The sequence below is a fragment of the Dromiciops gliroides genome, chromosome X (genome assembly GCF_019393635.1).
Source record: "Dromiciops gliroides isolate mDroGli1 chromosome X, mDroGli1.pri, whole genome shotgun sequence".
In the NCBI taxonomy this organism is placed as follows: domain Eukaryota; kingdom Metazoa; phylum Chordata; class Mammalia; order Microbiotheria; family Microbiotheriidae; genus Dromiciops; species Dromiciops gliroides.
This window is the reverse complement of record NC_057867.1, coordinates 13,848,464-13,867,566: the sequence shown is the minus strand read 5'-3', so window position 1 is coordinate 13,867,566 and position 19,103 is coordinate 13,848,464. Positions and strand designations below refer to the sequence as shown.

At 40.3% G+C, this 19,103-nt stretch overlaps 1 protein-coding gene across 4 annotated transcripts in view; it reads left to right on the top strand.

The window, feature by feature from the left end:
* DIAPH2 (diaphanous related formin 2) overlaps nt 1-19,103 on the top strand; it is a 908,274-nt gene that overhangs the window by 696,575 nt on the left and 192,596 nt on the right. For all 4 annotated transcript variants that reach the window (XM_043974079.1, XM_043974078.1, XM_043974081.1 and 1 more), the window contains one exon: nt 5,089-5,224. In XM_043974079.1, coding sequence (XP_043830014.1) covers nt 5,089-5,224 — 136 coding nt within the window. The remainder of the gene's footprint in view (nt 1-5,088; nt 5,225-19,103) is intronic.

Sequence of the window (19,103 nt, the reverse complement as noted above, 5' to 3'; positions counted from 1 at the left end):
AGATGGCAGAGAAAAGGCAGTAAGCTCTCAGAACTCATGGCACGATTGCTCCAAAAAATTCCATAGGACAATTCCTGGAACAGCAGAACCCACAAAAGAATGGCTGAGGTTATTTTTCCAGTCAAAGACGGCTTAGAAGGTTGGCAGGAGGGGGTGCTGTGCTTGGGTGGGAGTGAAGCTCAATCCTGAGGTCATGCTGACAGAGATCCAGTCCCAGACAGGCCTCACCAGAAAAAGAGACTCCCAGAGCCTCTGAATCAGCTGCAGCACCCATGTTGTCTAGAACTAAGCTCACGGTCTGGTGAGAGGACTGAGCCCTTAGCAGGGGGGAGATTACAGGGATCTCTACTGGCACTGATGCAGAACTTGGGTGTTTCACCCCTGCTGGGAACCAGGAAGTAGGTGGGGGAGGGGCGCAGGCTCATCAGATCTAACAACCACAGCACACAAAGTTTTACTGCCTGGTTAATTAGCAAGTTGTTCTGGGGTGTTATCTATGGACCAGAGAACAGGCCAGGAGAGTGAAGAACCTGCCCCTCCTTACACCACCTTAGACCCCTTGAAACTTGGGACAGTACATCCTGGAAGTAGTGTCCCACTTTAAGAAGGAGTTAAAAGTCATGTAAAAGATTGTCAAGATGAGCAGACAGAGAAAGATGAGGACCATAGAAAGTTTCTTTAGTGACAAGGAAGATTGAGGTGCACCTTCATAAGAGGATAGCAACATCAGGGTTTCTACATCCAAAGCTGCCAAGAAAAATATGAATTGGTCTCAGGCCATAGAAGCACTCAAAAAGGACTTTGAAGATAAAGTAAGAGAGGTAGAAGAAAAAATGGAAAGAGAAATGGGAGTGATGAAGAAGGGTCATGAAGATGCAAAAAATGCCAAAACAAGGTTCCTACCATAAAGGAACTCACATTATATACAGTAGCAGAAATCCACATGGAAGTACACACATACAAGATCTATAAAGAGTATTTGGAAAGTAATATAGGAGGAGAATGTACTAGCAGCTGAGGGGAATGGGAAAAGCCTCCTTCAGATGAGAGGATTTAAGCTGGGTCTCGTAGGCAGCCAAAGATAGCAGGAGATGGAGGCAAGGTGGCAAAATATTCCTGGTGTGGGGCACAGCCAATGCAAAGCATGGAAAAGGGAGATGGAGTATCATGTTTCAGAAACTTCAAGCAATTTCAAGCAAGGTTGTATGACAGACTGCATAGAGGGGAGTTGAGTGTAAGAAGCCTGGAAAGGTAGGAAGGGGCCAAGTTCTGCTCACTAAGCAGATGGGGTGTGTGTGTATGTGTGTGTGTGTGTGTGTGTGTTTATGCATGCATATGTATGTATAAATACATAACATGTAAGTTTATGCTTTGGAAAAATCACCTTCACAGTTTAATGGAGTATGGATGGAAGTGGGGAGAGACTTGAGGCATGGAATTCATTTAGAAAGCTATTGCAGGGGGCAGATAGGTGGCACAGTAGATAAAGCACCAGCCTTGGATTCAGGAGGACCTGAGTTCAAATCTGGCCTCAGACACTTGACACTTACTAGCTGTGTGACCCTGGGCAAGTCACTTAACCCCCATTGCTCCACCCCCAAAAAATTGGAAAATGGCAAATTTAGGCTTTGTATGAGGAAAATCTTCCTAAAAATTAAATGTATCCAGCAGTGGAATGGGCTGCCTTGGGGGGGGGGGTGAAGGGGAGTGTTTTCTTCCTCATTGATGGTCTTCAAGAAAAGGTTGGATGACCTAACCTCTCTTGAATGATGTAAGGGATGGCTTGTTGTTCAGGTGTAGTTTGGAATTGATGGATTTGGCTGTCCCTTTGACAGCAAAGATTTTGTGATTCTCTTAAAAAGCTGTTTGAAAGGTTAAAACATCTTTTTAGGAGAATTGTGTATTTCTAAGAAAATTATGTAAAAGACATATTTATTTGTATTTCTTAGCTGAAGCCATATACACATATGCATTTTCCATAATGATTCCTTTTCTTTATGATTTTGGACCAAATTAATTTGAGTGATAGTGTTTATACGTGACAAATTTGATCTAGTCAGGTATAACAGGAAAAATTAGGACTTGATAGTAGGATCTTACAGTTGCTATTTCATCATGCTAGAAACTAATCTGAATTTTGGGGGGAACTAAAAAGTATTCTGGCAGAAATTGGGTTTAGACTAGCATCTAATACAGTATATTGTAATAAACTCAAAATGATTACTTGACCTGAATATTAAGGATCACACTATAAAAATACAGAAGAGAATCAAATCAAATACCTTTCATAGCTATAACTAGGGGATGAATTCTAAACCAAACAAGTGACAGAGGCAATCTTAAAAGATAAAATAGACACGTTTAATTATGTGAAGCTGAAAATGTTTTACATGGACAGAATTAATTAAAGTAGAATTTTTGCAAAGCTATCTATTGCCATATGAAAAAATGCTCTAAATCACTATTGATTAGAAAAATACAAATCAAAATAACTCTGAGGTATCTCCTCACACCTATCAGATTGGCTAATATGACAAAAAAGTAAAATAATAAAAGTTGGAGAAGCTGTAGAAAAATTGGAATACTAATGCATCGTTGGTGGAGTTGTGAACTGATCCAACCATTCTGGAGAGCAATTTGAAACTATGCCCAAAGGGCTATGGGACTGTGCATACCCTTTGACCCAGTAATATCATTACTATGTCTGTATCCCAAAGAGATCATAGATAAGGGAAAAGGATCCTAATATACAAAAAATTTATAGTGACTCTCTTTGTGGTAGCAAAGAATTGGAAATAGAGGGAATGCCCATCAATTAGGGAATTACTGAACAAGTTGTGGTATATGAATGTAATGGAATACTATTATGCTATAAGAAATGATGAGCAGGCAAATTTTAGAAAAACCTGAAAAAAACTTAAGTGGACTGATGCTAAATGAAGTGAGCAGAACCAGGAGAACATTGTACACAGTAAAAGAATCATTGTGTCATGATCAACTGTGATTGACTTGGCTATTCTCAGCAGTGCAATGATCCAAGATAATTCCAAAGAACTCATAATGGAAAATGTTCTCCAAATCCAGAAAAAAGAATTGTGAATTCTGAATGTAGATTAAACCATACTGTTTCTACTTTTGTTTTTGTTTTTTTTTCTTTTTTGAGGTTTTTTCCCTTGTGTTCTGATTCTTCTTTCACAACATGACTAATGCAGAAATATGTTTAATGTGATTGTACATATATAACCTATATCAGATTGCTTGCTGTCTTGGGGAGGAGGGAGGGAGAAAAACTTGGAACTCAAAATCTTATGAAAACAAATGTTGAAAACTATCTTTACATGTAACTAGAAAATAATAAAATACTTTTATAATTTTAAAAAAATAATTTTTTTAAATTTAAAAAGAAAGTAGAATTGTTTAAAAAGGAGTGGTCACTTGTTCAATGAAAACCTTGCATTAAATATCTTAAATAAGAGTCTAATACACAAGATATATAGTCAACCAATGAAATAAATAAGACCAAAAGTCATTCCCCAATAGGTCAATGATCAAAGGATATAGACAAATGGTTCTCAAAAGAATTGCTAAGCATAATCATCCAGAGAAATGCTCTAATTTGCTGCATATAAGATGAAACCTCAGATTTGTTTTGATTTGCATTTCTAATTGGAAAATATGATAAAAGATGATAGTTAAAATTGGAGAGGTTGTAGAAGGATGGGCTATTGCTGGAGCTGTGAATTTGTCCAAGAATTTTAGGAATTAATTTGGAATTATTATGAGAAAGTGAGTAGAATTATCCAGAGATCACAATGCTGGGCAGATGCTTGAAGGAGGTTGGTGATAGAAAGGCCTCACATTTACTAAAATATTGATTGGCAACACTTTTTGTCAAAGTAAAGAAGAAACCAATTTTATCCCCTTTAATTGGGATACGTGAATGGTATGGTGGTACGTGAATATAATGAAATATTAATTTGCTAAAAGAAACAATGAATATGATAGACCATAGAGTAGCATGAGGTTTGAATGAACTAATGCTGAGGGAAGTAAAGAGAACTAGAGGAAAAAACAACAATGCACTCAATGTATGAATGAGAGAGCATTTTTAAACGCTTAGTGAGAAATTTTCATGGACAATCAAGGCCCCCCAAAAAAGAAGTATGAGAAGACATTTCTCTGTTTTGCTGAGGTGAGGAATTATGGGTGTAGAACACTGTGTATTGAATATCAGATTTTCTTTAGTTTATTCTTTAATTTTCCTAAATGGTTTTTCTTCTTTTTTCATTCTCTGTTATAAAGAATAGCTCTTTGTAGATGATATAAAAATAAAGATATCAATACAATCTTTTTTGTTTTATTTTTGTTCTTTTTTTAGAACCCTGTCTGATCTGAGAAGAACCCAATTTGCTTCTATTTCTGGTCATTTTGTGCTAGTCTCTCAGATGAGATAATAGAATATTCTAATCCTCTTGTGAGCTATCAATATCTTTCCAGAATAAATGACAGCATCTTGAAGTATGGTCTTCTTATACCTTGGAAGTTGCTGATTCTTGTTGGTCTAGGAGCAAAAAAAAATGTTTTCTGCATTTCTAATGACTTGTTTAAACATATGAAAACACAGTGATAATTACAGATATTTCGTCTCTGTAATAATATTACAGATTGCTACGTTTTCTGGATCATTAGGTATATACTTTTAAAAAGCAATTAGCTGTGTGAGGCAATAATGAATTATTAACAGAGTTGATTGTGTTAAACCTTCATTTTATGTTTATCAAAACATATTGTGGATTTTAGTCTGTCGAGAAGAAATACCTTTATCATACACCTTTAACATTTGTGTTTTTCTAATATTTGGGGACTGAAGGAATAGCATATGAAGCTTGGGTTGCTTCTAACATTTTATATTTGATGAGATATAGCCTTGAATGAAATTACTACCCTCTTTTTTCTCCAAAGCACACACATTTATCTTCAGTCAGTTGAAGTTGCTCCCCACTCTGCACATCAACATGATTTTTCAAATCTTTTGAAGCTCCATCCTAAGTAATGAGAACATTTTGGGTTTCATGTTTTATAATGCAGGAAGCAGTGAAGGAAAACACCAAGAGAAGAGAAATGGAGGAAAAGAGCAAGAGAGCCAAGCTTGCCAAAGAGAAAGCTGAGCAAGAAAAGTTGGAACGCCAGAAGAAGAAGAAACAGCTGATGGAGACGAACAAAGGTACGGGGCCCTCTCCAGGGCGCAGCTATCCAAACGTAACCAGGGACGTTGTGTGTTCACTGATGGCATTTGTAAGGTTCTAACTGCCATGTTCACAGCTAAGAGTTGGGGGTTTTTCTGTTTAGTAGTAGAATGTGCCCATTTTTCCAGTTTTTCTGCAGCCCTGTTCTCTCTCCTGAGCTCTAGTCTCACATCACCAGCTACCTATTAGGAATTTCCAACCAGAAGTCCTGGAGCCATCCTCACCTCAACATGTGGAAGACAGAGCTCATTATCTTTCCCTACCATACCTTCCCCTCTTCCAAACTAACCTCTTATCTTTGAGGGTATCACCATCCTCCCAGTGACCCAGACTCAAAACTACAGTGTCCTTCCTGACTCCTCAGTCTCCCTTTTGACTCTCCAGTCTCCCTCTTGACTCCACAGTTTCCTTCTCTTGCTCCCTCCAGTCATGCACCTAATCTTGTTGGTTCTACCTTCACCATACCTCCCATGTGTCTCCTCTTCCTTGCCTTCCAATGGCCATCTCCTTCGTTCGTGCCCTAAGCATCTCTCACCTGGGCTATTACATTACATTCTTTCCTTTACTGGTCTCCCTTCCTCAAGTCTTTCCACTCTCCAATCTGTCTCACCAAACACAGGTCTGGCCCTGTCACTCCTCAGGAAGCTGTAGTGGTCCCTTCTTGCCTATTGGATCAAATATAAACAGCCCTTCACTCCCCTGATGCTTAGCTTCAAGAGTGTTTTACATTCTCTCAGTTGTACACAACTAAATAAATACAAAATAAGTAAGAATTTTAAAATAATTTATTTACAAGTAGGGTAGGCTCTAGTAGCCAGGAGAATCCAAAAAGGATGCATGGAGCATCATTTAAGCTGAGCCTTGAAGGAACAAAGGGATCTAAAAGCCGAGGTTAGGTGGGAGTGCATTCCTGGCATGTACAAAGGTGTGGAGACAGGGTTATGGAGTGTTTTATGTGAGGATCATCAAGAAGACTAGGTTGGCCCAACCATAGAGTGTGGAGAGGGGAGTAATGGAGAATAAAATTGGAAAGGTAGCTTTGGGCCAGGCCAAGAAGGAATTTAAAAGCTAACCAGAAGATCCTAGAGGTAATAGAGAACCCCTCGAATTGATTGAGTAGATGTGGTGGGGTTAGAATGAGTCAAGGATGAAGTTGAGGTTGGGAGCTGGAGAGCCTGGAAGGATGGCAGTGCCCTCTCTCAACAGTAGTAGTAATTTGGGGAGAGGGCAGGGTTTTGAGGAGGAAAGCTAATGAGTCCCATTTGGGACATGTTGAGTGAGATGCCTGTGAGTGAGACATCAGTGTTGCTGGTGAAGAGAGATTGGAGATTAGGAGGGAGACTAGGACTGGATGAATAGATCTGGAAGCCATATGCAGAGAGATGATAATTAAGCCTGAGGGAGCCAGTGAGATCACCAAGTGAGATGCTTTGGCCCAGGACAAAGCCTTAGAAGAGCCTCACCTGTTGGTAGTAACATGAATAAAGAGCTGGCAACGGAGAACCAAGAGAAAACATTGCCAAGAAACTCCTGTTGAGATGGAATGCCCTGGGGGAGAAGTTGTGTGGAAGGAGGGGCCCAGGCTAGAGAAATGTTAGCAGGGATCATTGGCTTCCAGGGGAAGCTGGATTTCTGCATACATAAGACTGGAAAGAGTGGAAAAGGAAGAAGTCTAAGCTAGAGGGAAGTTTGTCCCAGCCACAATGGGGCCTCCTTCCAGAGGGTGCAGGGACAAAGATGAATGGGCATGAGATAGCTTAGAGTGGGTATAAGGAAAGGAGAGTTTTAACTATGAAGTATAGAAATCACTTGGTTAAATGGTGAGTCTGCTTGCCTTTGGATGGAATCAAGTAGGATTCCTGCCCTCTATGTTCCAGGATAGCAATAATTTGTTTTTTTCTCTAGCTACCAGGGAAGAAGGCGTTAAGACAGCAGGAGATCAAATTGGGCATCTGGGTGGATAAATACCTAAAGCAGATTGTTTTCCTTCATGTGTGGGTGGGTGGCAGGGGGTGGGAGGAGGGGAAGAAGCTGGTGTTCTTGTTGTTAAATTAATTCCCTATACTTGCTTTTGATTAAGGTGCTATGACATTCTTTATTTAGGGATATGAGGGCTCCCTGGTATGAATAGCTGTTTCCTTGATAGTTCTTTTAGGAAGCACACAGCCTGGCATTGGGAAAAGAGAAAGATCGATCCTTGAGTCTCAGCTTTGCCAATTAGAGACTCAAAGAGCTTTGCTGTTCAAGGTTAAAGAACCATGAGAACCATGGCTTCCAAAGAGGGTGACATGACCTTCCTCTGGCTCTTCTGCTGTGGTGAGGTTGGTTCTGTTGGGTAAATTATTCACACCCATCAAATCTTCATCATGTGTCTATGGCTCATCTTTTCTACCCAGCTAACAAATGGGACAGACTCTTTCCTAGATGAAAATAATGATCAAGCTATCTGAGTGGGGTTATAATGAGCTGGCAGTTGAATCTCCTAATTGGAATCTAGTGTAATGGTTCTAGGTTGAAGATCATAGAATTCAAAGGAGGTCATCTTTAGATATGATACAGTTGATGTAGAATTGGCAAGAAGATGAGAAAGGTAGAAAAAGGAGAGAGAGGCCGAGAGAGAAGACAAGTTAGAAAGACATGGATACCCAACTATATGTAATCCAAGGCAATCTTTTTTTCCTCATGGCATTATTTGGGAGTGAGTGGATGGGTTTATTGGGAGCTTGTGGGAATCACAGCCTTTCTTCTGCCATCTTGGCTCTGGCCCCCAAGGCAATCTTTAAAATAATGTCTCCTCCCTCCTTCCTCCCCCTGGGTGCCAGGAGTCCAGCTTCTAGTGGAGACAGGTATTTTATGTGATGCCACACATGCATTCATCCCCTCTGATGGTCAGTAGCAGTTTTTGCACTGACCACATGCCCAGGCATGTCGCTCCTGTACCAGAAGGTATTCTTGTGAGCTTGCAGCGGGTGGGATGGCTACCACCTAGTTTTGAAATGTGGATCCTAAAAGCCGATTCTGGGGTGGAGAAGAAATAAAGGACTTTGGAACCTCCTGTGCAGAGGGTGTCATTCATTTGTTCAGCACACATTTATCAGGTGCCAAATATGTGCCAGGCACTAGGCCCTAGAGAGATGGAGACAACAGGGATGCGGGCCTTTTCCTCAAAAACTTAGGTTCTGTTGAGGGGAAATGACTTGTATGTTGATAAGTAAACATAAAGTTTGTACAAAATCAATGTAATCATTTGGTCAGTAAACATGTTTAAGCACTTACTGTGTACTGAGTGCTGTGCTAAGCACTAGGGATACAAAGAAAGGCAAAAGATAGTCCTGCTCTTAGGGAACTCACAGACTAATTTATGGAAGAGCTGGCTACAAACCACTCTACATAATGTACAGCAAGCTCTGGGAGAGAGGGAGCGGGGAGGGAGGGCAGCTGAGAGGATGGAAGCTGAGGCCTGGCTACATTGAAGGTTAGGAGGAAGCCCATTTGAGGCACATGAACAGCTCATTCAAAAGCATGTAAATGGATGGGGAAATGGGGGGTTTGATTGGCTGGACCAGAGTGCACAGAAAATAGAGGTCTGGCCTGGAAAGGTCCAGCATGGACCCCGGTTGGACAGAGCTCTGAATGCCCAAACAAGGAGCTTACATTGGATCTGAACAGTATTGGGAAGCCAGTAGGGATGCGGACAGGCATTCCCATGGGACGACACTAGAAACACCTGACTCTCTCACCCCGGAAAAAGATGAGAAATGCAACAATGGTTCCTGGGTATTCCTGATCTCGTTGCTACTTAATTTGATAGTGATTTTTTAAAAATCATTCAACTTATTTCCTTGTCGAACTGGACAGTAACTCTGCTGATTCCATGGGCTTTTTAAATTGAGTTTGTGTCCTTGACAGAACCTCCAGTTCTGCAGTCCTGAAAGCAGAAATTCTGTTTTACTTCCCAATTAAGCTGCATGTCCAGAGGGCGTAACAGCCCTCCACAATTGCTCTGCAAATATGGCCAGCCCTTGACTGGCTCTAAGTGTGACAGAGAAACAGAAGGCCTAGTTTTATTTTTTTTGCTTTGTTTTTAATATGCCAAGATGTGGTAACTGCCTTTTCTAAAATGATTGAAGCCCCTGGATAGCTATCAAAATAACGGCTTTTAGGCTGTGTTCATCTAAGGGCCCGGAGCATGAAAGGCCCATTTTCCAATCAAATTTCTCTTCAGTGCCTTCTGCTGTCTTATCTCAAGCTTCAGCCCAATCAGAGAGGGCCGTCCCCAGTTTCCGCTCTTGATTCGGCCATTTACAAATGTCAGGCTCTTGAGTTGTAAATGATGGCATTATTCTTTTCTTCCTGAAGGGTTACACATGTTTCTTGTGTTTCCTAAATAAAAGAGAGGCCCCAGTGTCTATGACAAGAAAGGGAGAATCTTAATGGAGAAGGCACAGAAGATAAAGCCCCAAAAGGTAAAGGTAGAGATCAAAGCCAGTGTAAAATTTATTATATTTTATTTTCATATTTTATTCATGCTTAAAAAGCCAAAAGAATGCTTTCATTTCTCAGTGACTTTCCCAACCCCAGTGGAAGCTCAATAATATTTTGGCCATCTTTCTTAGATCCATAGATGAGTTGCATGGGATCCCACGGGCCATCTAGTCTAATCCCTTCCTTGCCTCCCTTATTTTGCAGATAATGAACCTGCAAAAAAGGTTAAATGACTTGCCCAGTGTCACACAGGTAGTAACTAGCAGAGATGGGATTTGAACTAGGTCACCTGACTTCAAATGCAGCTCTCTTCCTCTGTCACTTCCTGCCTTTGGTCTACCACTTTTCTGCCAAGAGGCAGGAGGTATGCTTCTCTCCCATTGCCCTGACATCACAACTGCTTGTTGCATTGATTAGAGTTTGGCAGTCCTTCATTGTTGCTTCCCTGTATGTTGTATGTTCATCTTATAAAGTGATCTCTTCTTTCAGGGTGTGCTTTCAGCAATGTTGTGGAAAAGGAGCTCTTGGTGAATAGGCCAGTGTTGAGTAGCTTGGGAGCATGAAAGAAGGCCTTGTAAGGGACATTATCATTATTGATACCAATAGCATCTGGAATTAATGACAGAACAATGTTCTTGTTCAATGCCCTTCTGAAGTAGTTCTGCCCCATCATGTGGCTTGGTCTTCATAACATCTAGATAAGGGAAGTTGTATAAGTGTGCCGAAGAGAATTGAAATGATTCATTCATAGAATTGTAGCTAAAAAGTGACAAAGAAGGGACTGGGCCCAGGAAGTTCTGACCATAAACACAACACATTTGCCACAACAATTACACACTGTCTTTCTGAAATGACGGCAGACCATCATTAATTAATAAAACAGTCAACATTTATTAAGTACTTATTATTTGCCAGGCACTGTGCTAAACACTAAGGATACAAGCAGAGGCAAAAAATAGTTCTTGCCTTCAAGGAGCTTTCAGTCTAATGGGGGAGCTAACATGCAAACAAATATATGCAAAACAAGCTATAGACAGGATAAATAGGAAGAAATTAAAAGAGGGAATGATGGGAGATTAGATTACTAAGGCTGAGGCTTGGCTGGGCCTTAGGGAGACTAGAGATCCAAGAGAAGAGGACACTGGAGAGGTGAATTGGTTCACCAAATGGTCAAGATGGGGAGAAGAGGAGACAGTGGCTAGTAAGGGGGAGATGGCCTGGGAAAAAATTGACTGGTCAAAGGATTGAAGGTCACAATGAGCACACAGAGGGAGGTTTTGTAAGGGAAGGCAGAGGGGCAGGTGAAAAACCAATAAATTGTTGTTGGATGAGGGGATTTCAGAATTCTTTTTTTTTCAAGGGCAATGGGTGTTAAGTGACTTGCCCAGAGTCACACAGCTAGTAAGTGTCAAGTGTCTGAGTCCGAATTTGAACTCAGGTCCTCCTGAATCCAGGGCTAGAGCTTTATCCACTGTGCCACCTAGGAGTGTTCTTGAACACAGAGGCAAGATCAAGAGTATGTCCATCTTTGTGTGTGTCTGAGACGGAGTGGAGGAGTAGCTCATGGGAGTTTGGTAGGTATTTGAGGGAGAATCAATATAACCAAACACTTGGCAGTTTTTGTTTTCCCTTTGCACTGAAAGACAGCATAAAATGTGATTATTATGCCTTGAAATACTTGTAAAATAAAAGGTAGATGTGTGCCATGCCTTGGTGAAGTTGACAAGAATCTATAAGGTAGATAGTAGGGAAAAGTTTCCCAGAGGTTAAAAACAATAAAAGCTAAGTAAGTCATTGTGGAAGTGACCAGTAGCTGGAGCAACTGTACTTTCTCAGGGGTTTCACCATGATGTAATTGTAGAGAAACCACACACTGTCAGGATCCCATAGAGCTGAAAGTAAGAACAGTGAGATATATTGAACCGACAAGTAAAATTGTCCATATTCATCAGTGCAGAGCATTCTGGAATGTAATTATCCACAACAGTAATTGTGGAAAGCAAGAAAAAAGAAAAATGCTTATTTTCTGATCCAGGTTTGATCAACTGAGCTCAGGATTAAGTAACGATAATATCAAAACCATACTACTAGGGAATTATATTCCTCAGGAATTACAAAGAAAGGTTTTCACATGTATTTTTTTTTCAAGAGAGAATAAAAAATAAAAACGTAGAGGCAATGATCAGATCACAAACATTGTTACACTTATTAATAAAAAATAATTACTGCCATTTAAATAGTACTTTAAGTTTTTCAAACCACTGTGCTATCTCCCTCAAGCCTCACAACAACCATATCTATATCACTACTCCCATTTTATAAATGAAGGAAACTGAGTCTCAGGAAAATTAAGTGCCTTTAAATCCAAATCCCTGAAGAATAGAGATTTACCACACTATTTTTCAACAAAAAGAATACAATAGAAGATAGAAAGAAGGGGCAAGGAAGACATTAAGAGACTAAGGAATGCGTTTTAAGAAACTTTGATGGTTTAATGGAACCATTGTTTAATGGAATCCTTTTAGATAGTCCCTCTATTGATGTACTACATAGTACATCAAACGAGGTGGACTTTTCTTACTTAAAAATTGTATGAACATATCTCTTTTTATTATTACCTTCCTTTTTAATATATCCCTTGCCCCTCCTCCACCCAGAGAGCCATCCTTTATAACAAAGAGTGAAACATAGGGAGGGAAAGCAGTTTAGAAAAACTAATCAACACATGATATGATCTGGAATATTTTCTATACAACCCCCCCTCCTCCACCAAAAAGGTTGGAAAGTAATATGATAGAGTAGAACTGAAGACTGACTTTGGATTCAGAGGATCTGGGTTCACATCCTGCCTCTGATGCTTATAATCCACCTGAACCTGAGCAAATCACCAAACCTCTCTAAGCCTCAGTTTCATTATCTGTAAAATGAGAAGGCTGGACTAGATGTAGATGCCTCTAGAAATATAATATGAATCTGTGGAGGCAGCTGGGTGGTACAGTGGATAGAGCACTGGCACTGGAGTCAGGAGGCTCTGAGTTTAAATTTCACCTCAGACACTTACTAACTATGTGACCCTGGGCAGGTCCCTTAACCCCAATTGCCTCAAACATCCTGGCCCATCTCCAATCATCCTGATCTATATCTTACCACTGGACCCAGAAGGCTCTGGAGGAGAAAGTGAGGTTGGTAACCTTGCATAGCCCTCCCTCACTTAAATTCAATTCACTGCAAGTCACGAGATCACCCTGATGTCATGGTCCTCCCTGAGAACAAAAGACAGACAACAAAATTGAACCTGTGATCCTGTGAAAGTGCATTCTCTGCCTTCTTCAAGATGAAGTTTGGTCCTTGGCCACAATGTCCAGATGTCATTTTTGTTATCAGTAGTGGTGTTTCATTTTACATCGTTGTCATTGTGTCTGCTGATTTCCTAATTCTCCTCATTTCACTTATCAGTTCATTTAAGTCTTCCCATGCTTCTCTATATTCTTAATATTTATTATTTTACTCTAATTTTCCGTGATATTCATGTACTGCATCTTGTTTCATTATTCCCTGATCGATGAGCATCTTCTGTGTTTCCAGTTCCTTGGTACTTCGGTAAATCTTGAAACACAAGTCATTCTTGCTGAAATGTTTCAGTCTGTTCCCTTCTCTCCCCATTCATCTTTCCATTGCTTTTTAGATTCCTTTGCAATTTTCAATACTTTTGTCATTCATGACTTTAGGTCCCTCCACTGAAGTAGAGTACAGCCACTCATGTTGGGAGATGTTTTTTCAGAAAAGGTATAGTTGAAAAATGTTGCACCTGTCACTGGTTTCAAGATGAGGAGCGCCAGTCTCATCTAGGCTGGTCCTAGACTGACAGATCTTCATTCTCAAAATGGCATCACTATGCTGGGGTCAATGTGTCCAACTGTGGCTGATCACACCGATGTGAACTCATAGGCTCTTCCACAGTTTGGGCACAAATAATCTATCAGTATATATTGGAGCACCCACCAGAGACAACACTAATAGTATAACATGGCTTTAAGAACTTCAGCTCACCTTTGCCCCACGATGAAGCCTCAGAAGGCCTCTCACCCCAGAAATTGTGCTATTCTATGATTTTTCAGTCATTTATAACATTGATGACATATATACACAAATATATATGTATATATGCATACATACATACACACGCACATACACACACACACACACATAAGCTATGCACCATAGCTTAGATAATGATGATGGCCCAGAACAAAATGATACAGTGTTTTTAATGCTCCTTTATAGTCTGCTGCCATGGGAGTCTGTTGCTTAAACAAACTTGAATATTGTAAATGTGTATGTGTGTGTGTGTGTGTGTACATATATATATAAATATATATATACATGTGTGTGCATGTGTATATGGACAAATACATGGTGTAGTGGATAGAGGACTGGCCTTGGAGTCAGAATGACCTGAGATCCTTTTCTGCCACTGACACATGCTGTCTGTATGACCCTCGGCAGGTCCTTTAACCTCTCAGGGCTTCAGGCAACTCTCTTAGAGTGTAAGTAAGTTCTTGAGGGTTCCTTCTGTTGAGCATTGCAGAGCACAGTGAATTCCTGGCCCTTTGCCTTTTGCCATTCTTACAAAGGCCCTCTCAGTGTGATCTCACCAACACTGACGTCCTCTCTGCCTTTAAACATGCCACTCTATACTACTTAGGGTTTCTATCTCTTATTCCTCATTCTTTCCACATGGAACAACCAGCCCAGGGACTACACAGAATGCTCTCCTTCCTCACCTCTCTATCTGTTACCTTCCTGGCTTTGTTCAGGGCTCCTCCTTCCCCTTGCCCTGCATCAAAAAGCACCACCTTCTGCCGGATGTGTTTTCATAGCCCCCTCAGCTACTATAGGCCAGGCTTCCCTTCTCAGGCACTCTTGCATCTCCTCAGTGTGTGTCTCATATGTCCCTAAGAGCAGGGACTGTTGGATTTTTGCCTCTGCAACCCCACATTTAGCTATAGAGCTGACGTATAATAAGTGCTTTAAAAATGCTCGTTGATTGAGTCCACAGCTCTTTCTTTCTGGTGATAAGTTTTGGAAACAATACAGCAAAAGGGATAGTGGGACAAGAGTGGAACAGTTCCCAAAGAGCCATTGAGAAACAGGATACTATCAGAAAAACCTGTAAAGACCTACATGAACTGAAGCAGAGTGAAATGTACTGTATAGAAAATAACAGCAATAGTGTAAGATGATCTGCTGGGAAGCATGTAGTTAGTTATATTCAGCAAGGCAATGATCCAATATAACCCTGAAAGACTTATGAAAATTGCAATCCATCTACAGAGAAAGAACTGATAGTATCTGAAAACAGAATGAAGCATAATTTTTTTTGTTTTTGACAATTCTTTAATCTGAAGTTTTGTTTTTTGACTGTTTTCTCTCACAACCTAGCTAATGTGGGAATGTTTTCCATGACTACTCATGTTTAAAAAACAAAAACAAAAACAAAACAACCAAAGAGCCATTGGAAGGGCCAAGCAACAGATTTAATCCAGGCAGAATCACTAAGCATGGCTCCAACTAATGAAAATGGACTGTTGTCCAGAAAGAGCATAGTGTCATAGTCATCTCCCCTCCCTCCCAACTTGGAGCTTGGTTCATTTTCATACATGACTCACCGGTCCTTTTTCTTGCACATAATCTTGAGAACCTATAGATGAATATTTTGAATGGACACTTCAGATCCTGCATTTTCACACATGCTATTGAATGAGCACATTTTAAAAAATGTATATGGTGCTACACCAGTTAGGAGGAGAGACTGAACTTCTGATCTCATTGCTGTAGAGTTTCCAGTGGGGAACTCCCTCTTCCAAGACAGGTCGATACCGCCTATGCAACTTAGTCCCAGAGAGTCGCCTAAAACACTGAATAGTTAAGAATCTTATCTAAGGCTGCAAGACGGCTCTTTGTCATAGGCAGCACTTGAAGTGAGGTAGTCTTGGTTCCAAGACTAGCTTTCTATCCACTGAACCCACAGTTCTCACTGTATGGTCTTGGGACCCGGCCTGAGATGCCTTCAAGAGAATGAAACCGTATTCATCGTAATATCAAATCATTTTCACTTCTAATATAGTATTGATAGGTATAACCCACATAAACCCAAGCTCAGTAATTTTTATGAGTATAAGCGGGTCCCGAGAGCAACAACTTTGCCTCTGTTCTTCAGCATGCTGACTTTGTGTCACTTATGCAAAGTATCAGTTCTGACCCACACTTCTGGATTGCTACATTGAAGATGGATTTTAGGAGCACTCCAAGAAGAATGTGAAGACATTGATGATGTTTTGAATCATAAATTGATTATGTGCTCAAATTAAGCCGTCTTCTAAAGGATGCAAATGCTCTCTTTCTGTTTAGAAAAGTTGAGAAATTAACCAGGAAGCTTTTTTTCAAGTACATTAAGATATAAAAGTAATGCTTGAAAAACAAGCTCTCCTAAACTGCAAACTCCAACTTTAATTCTGATGCAAATGTTATTTAATCAGGAACAGTTTTGCTCTTCATTATATCTGATTACCGTGGCAATTAGAATCACCTTTTTACTACTAACATAAGGATAAAGAATGAGCTGTCTTAGTCAGACTTACTAATGAATCCATCTTTTGAAACCGTATTAACAGTTTTGACCAGTGGACCTGGAAAGAATCTGAATTAGACTTCACTCAAGTAGTTGATAACCTATTTTGCATTTCTAAATTTTCTACCTTTTAAAAAATAAATTGCAACAACAAATTATGCATGGATTAATTCATTGCATATTAAAACATATCTGATCCACTATTATTGGAACTCTGTTGTTTGCAGATTCCATGAACTTTCCAGTGTCATGACCAGTATCATAGATTTGGAAAACCCCCAATAACAGTGTTAACCCCCAAGGGCATTCAAATAACACCCTCACTGTTGATTTTTTTCATGCCCTTTATTTTTTTGGTGAGGCAGTTGGGGTTAAGTGACTTGCCCAAGGTCACACAGCTAGTGTCAAGTGTCTGAGACCGGATTTGAACTCCTGAATCCAGGGCCTGTGCTCTATCTACTGTGCCACCTAGCTGCCCCTTTCATACCCTTTATTGAGAGACCTTTCAGGAAAACACTACAAATGCTAATGTGCAGCTCATAGGTACTAATGAGGAGCTCAGCCAGTTAGTAAGGTAAGGAGCTTGACTTAAACAAGGGACCTGGGAAAAGGCCATCCAGGAAGGAGAATGATGCAACTTTTGCTGGGTCCCTTTTTGCCTAAACTGTCCTGCTGTCTTCAGCTGGTATTTCAAGAAATGTACATGTATTCAAAATGAGTCATTTCCTCACTATTTTGGAGTTCTTTCTGAAGGGGAAATTTTCCATTTGTTTTTTTTTCCTAAATAAACCTACCAGAAAGTAATGATTTTAGTTGGCCCATTTGAGATGTTGGCAAGCTAAAGTGTTTTGTAGATTAATTTGGATGGGGAGGGAACAATTATTTAAATGTTATCGGTAAATTGATCTCATTTCTGTAACATTATGAAGTGCCACTTTAATGTTGAAAAATCACACTGTCCTAGGTGCAAGTGTTCATTGTTTGTGGACTTTAAGGATATTCCATAATCTAGGATCTTTCCATACATCAGCCTCTTTGTAGTCACTTCAGTGTGGTTAGAAGCATTACATCCTATTTGGCATCATAAGACCTAAGTTTGAATCCAGGCCTTTTTCACTTATTACCTGTGTGACAAAATACTTGGGCAAATCACTGAATCTCTCCAGGCCTCACTTTCCCCTGATGTGAAGTGAAATAATGAACAGAGGAAAGGCAGTGGAATGAAGGGATGTTGGGAAAGGCTTCCTGTAGAATGTGAGGTTTTCACTAGGACTTGAAGGCAGCGAAGGAAGTTAGGAAGCCTAGATGAGGGGAAAGAGTATTTTGTGCATGGGGGATAACCAATGAAAACACCAAAGGCCACGTGGAGTGTCTAGTTCAGGGAACAGCAAGGAAGCCAGTGTCATTTAATTGCAGAGTACAATTAAGTGGAGGAGGGTAGAAGAGGGATGTGTAAGGTCTAAGCAGACTGGAAAGGGACAGGTTATAAAAGTCTTTGAGTGCCAAGTTTTTAAAAATCTATTGAATTTAACAAGGTCTCATATCAAAATTATTTTTTATGTCCCCATCTGCACTTTTTCTTATGGCAAAAGCTTAGATGCTTTCTTTGTATTTGTATCACTGACAATTAACTCAACCCATTTTCTGTCCCTCCTTTCTGCAAAAGAAGTCCTCACTTAAAATAAATACGTATAGTAAACCAAAACAGATCAACACACTGGCCATTTCTGAAATTGTTTCTGTCATTCTGCATCTCCAGTTGATCACCTGTCTCTTCCTGGAGGTCTTAGGACCCTAGACCCATAAATTAAAGGGACCATCTAGACCAACCCTCTCATTGTACCTCTTGGGAAACTGAGACCCAGGGAGGTAAAGTTACTTTCCTTTCTAGCTTAGGCCTTATCACCTCTCTCCTGGATAATTATGATAGTTTCTTAACTAGTCTTTCTGTTTCCACACAGTGCTGCCACAGTAATATTTCTTAAGTGAGGATAGAACCACATCATCCCCTAAATAAACTTCAGGGCTTTCCTGTTGCCTAGGATAAAATATAAACTTCTCTGTTGAGCTTTTAAAACCCTACACAACATGACCCCAGCCTATCTTTTCCAGCTCATCAGATGCTGCTTCCCTTCCCACATGCCCCAGTCCAGCCAAAGTGGCCTTCCCATTGTTCCTCACTCAAGGCATTCCATCTACCATCTCTGTACCTTTTCACTGACTGTCTCCCAGGAATTAATGGAACACCTCCTACCTTCTTACCTCCATCTCACAGAGTCCCCTTTCATCCTTTAAGATATAGTATCTCAGGGGCTATCCATCATGCATCTTTCCCTCAAAGGTGACACAAAGGGGGATAGCTAGGTGGTGCTGTGGATAGGACTTGAGTTCAAATCCAGCCTCAGACACTTGACACTTACTAGCTGTGTGACCCTGGGCAAGTCACTTAACCCCAATTACCTCACCAAAAAAAAATATAGTAGCTCAGTCATCATTTCCTGGATGAAGCTTTTCCAAATCCTCCCAGCTAACCTGTACCCTTCCTCCCCATCTACCTTTTATTTAACTACTTCCTCATGATTTAGGATTCTTCCATTCTTTGAACTTGTATCCCTAGTGTCTAGCATATAGTAGGCACTTAATAATTACTTATTAATTGATTGGGCTCAGTAAATTGCCAAAGGGCTGTATGTTGACACTTGGGGAACTGAAGCATCCATTCACAGTTTATTTTCCATTTG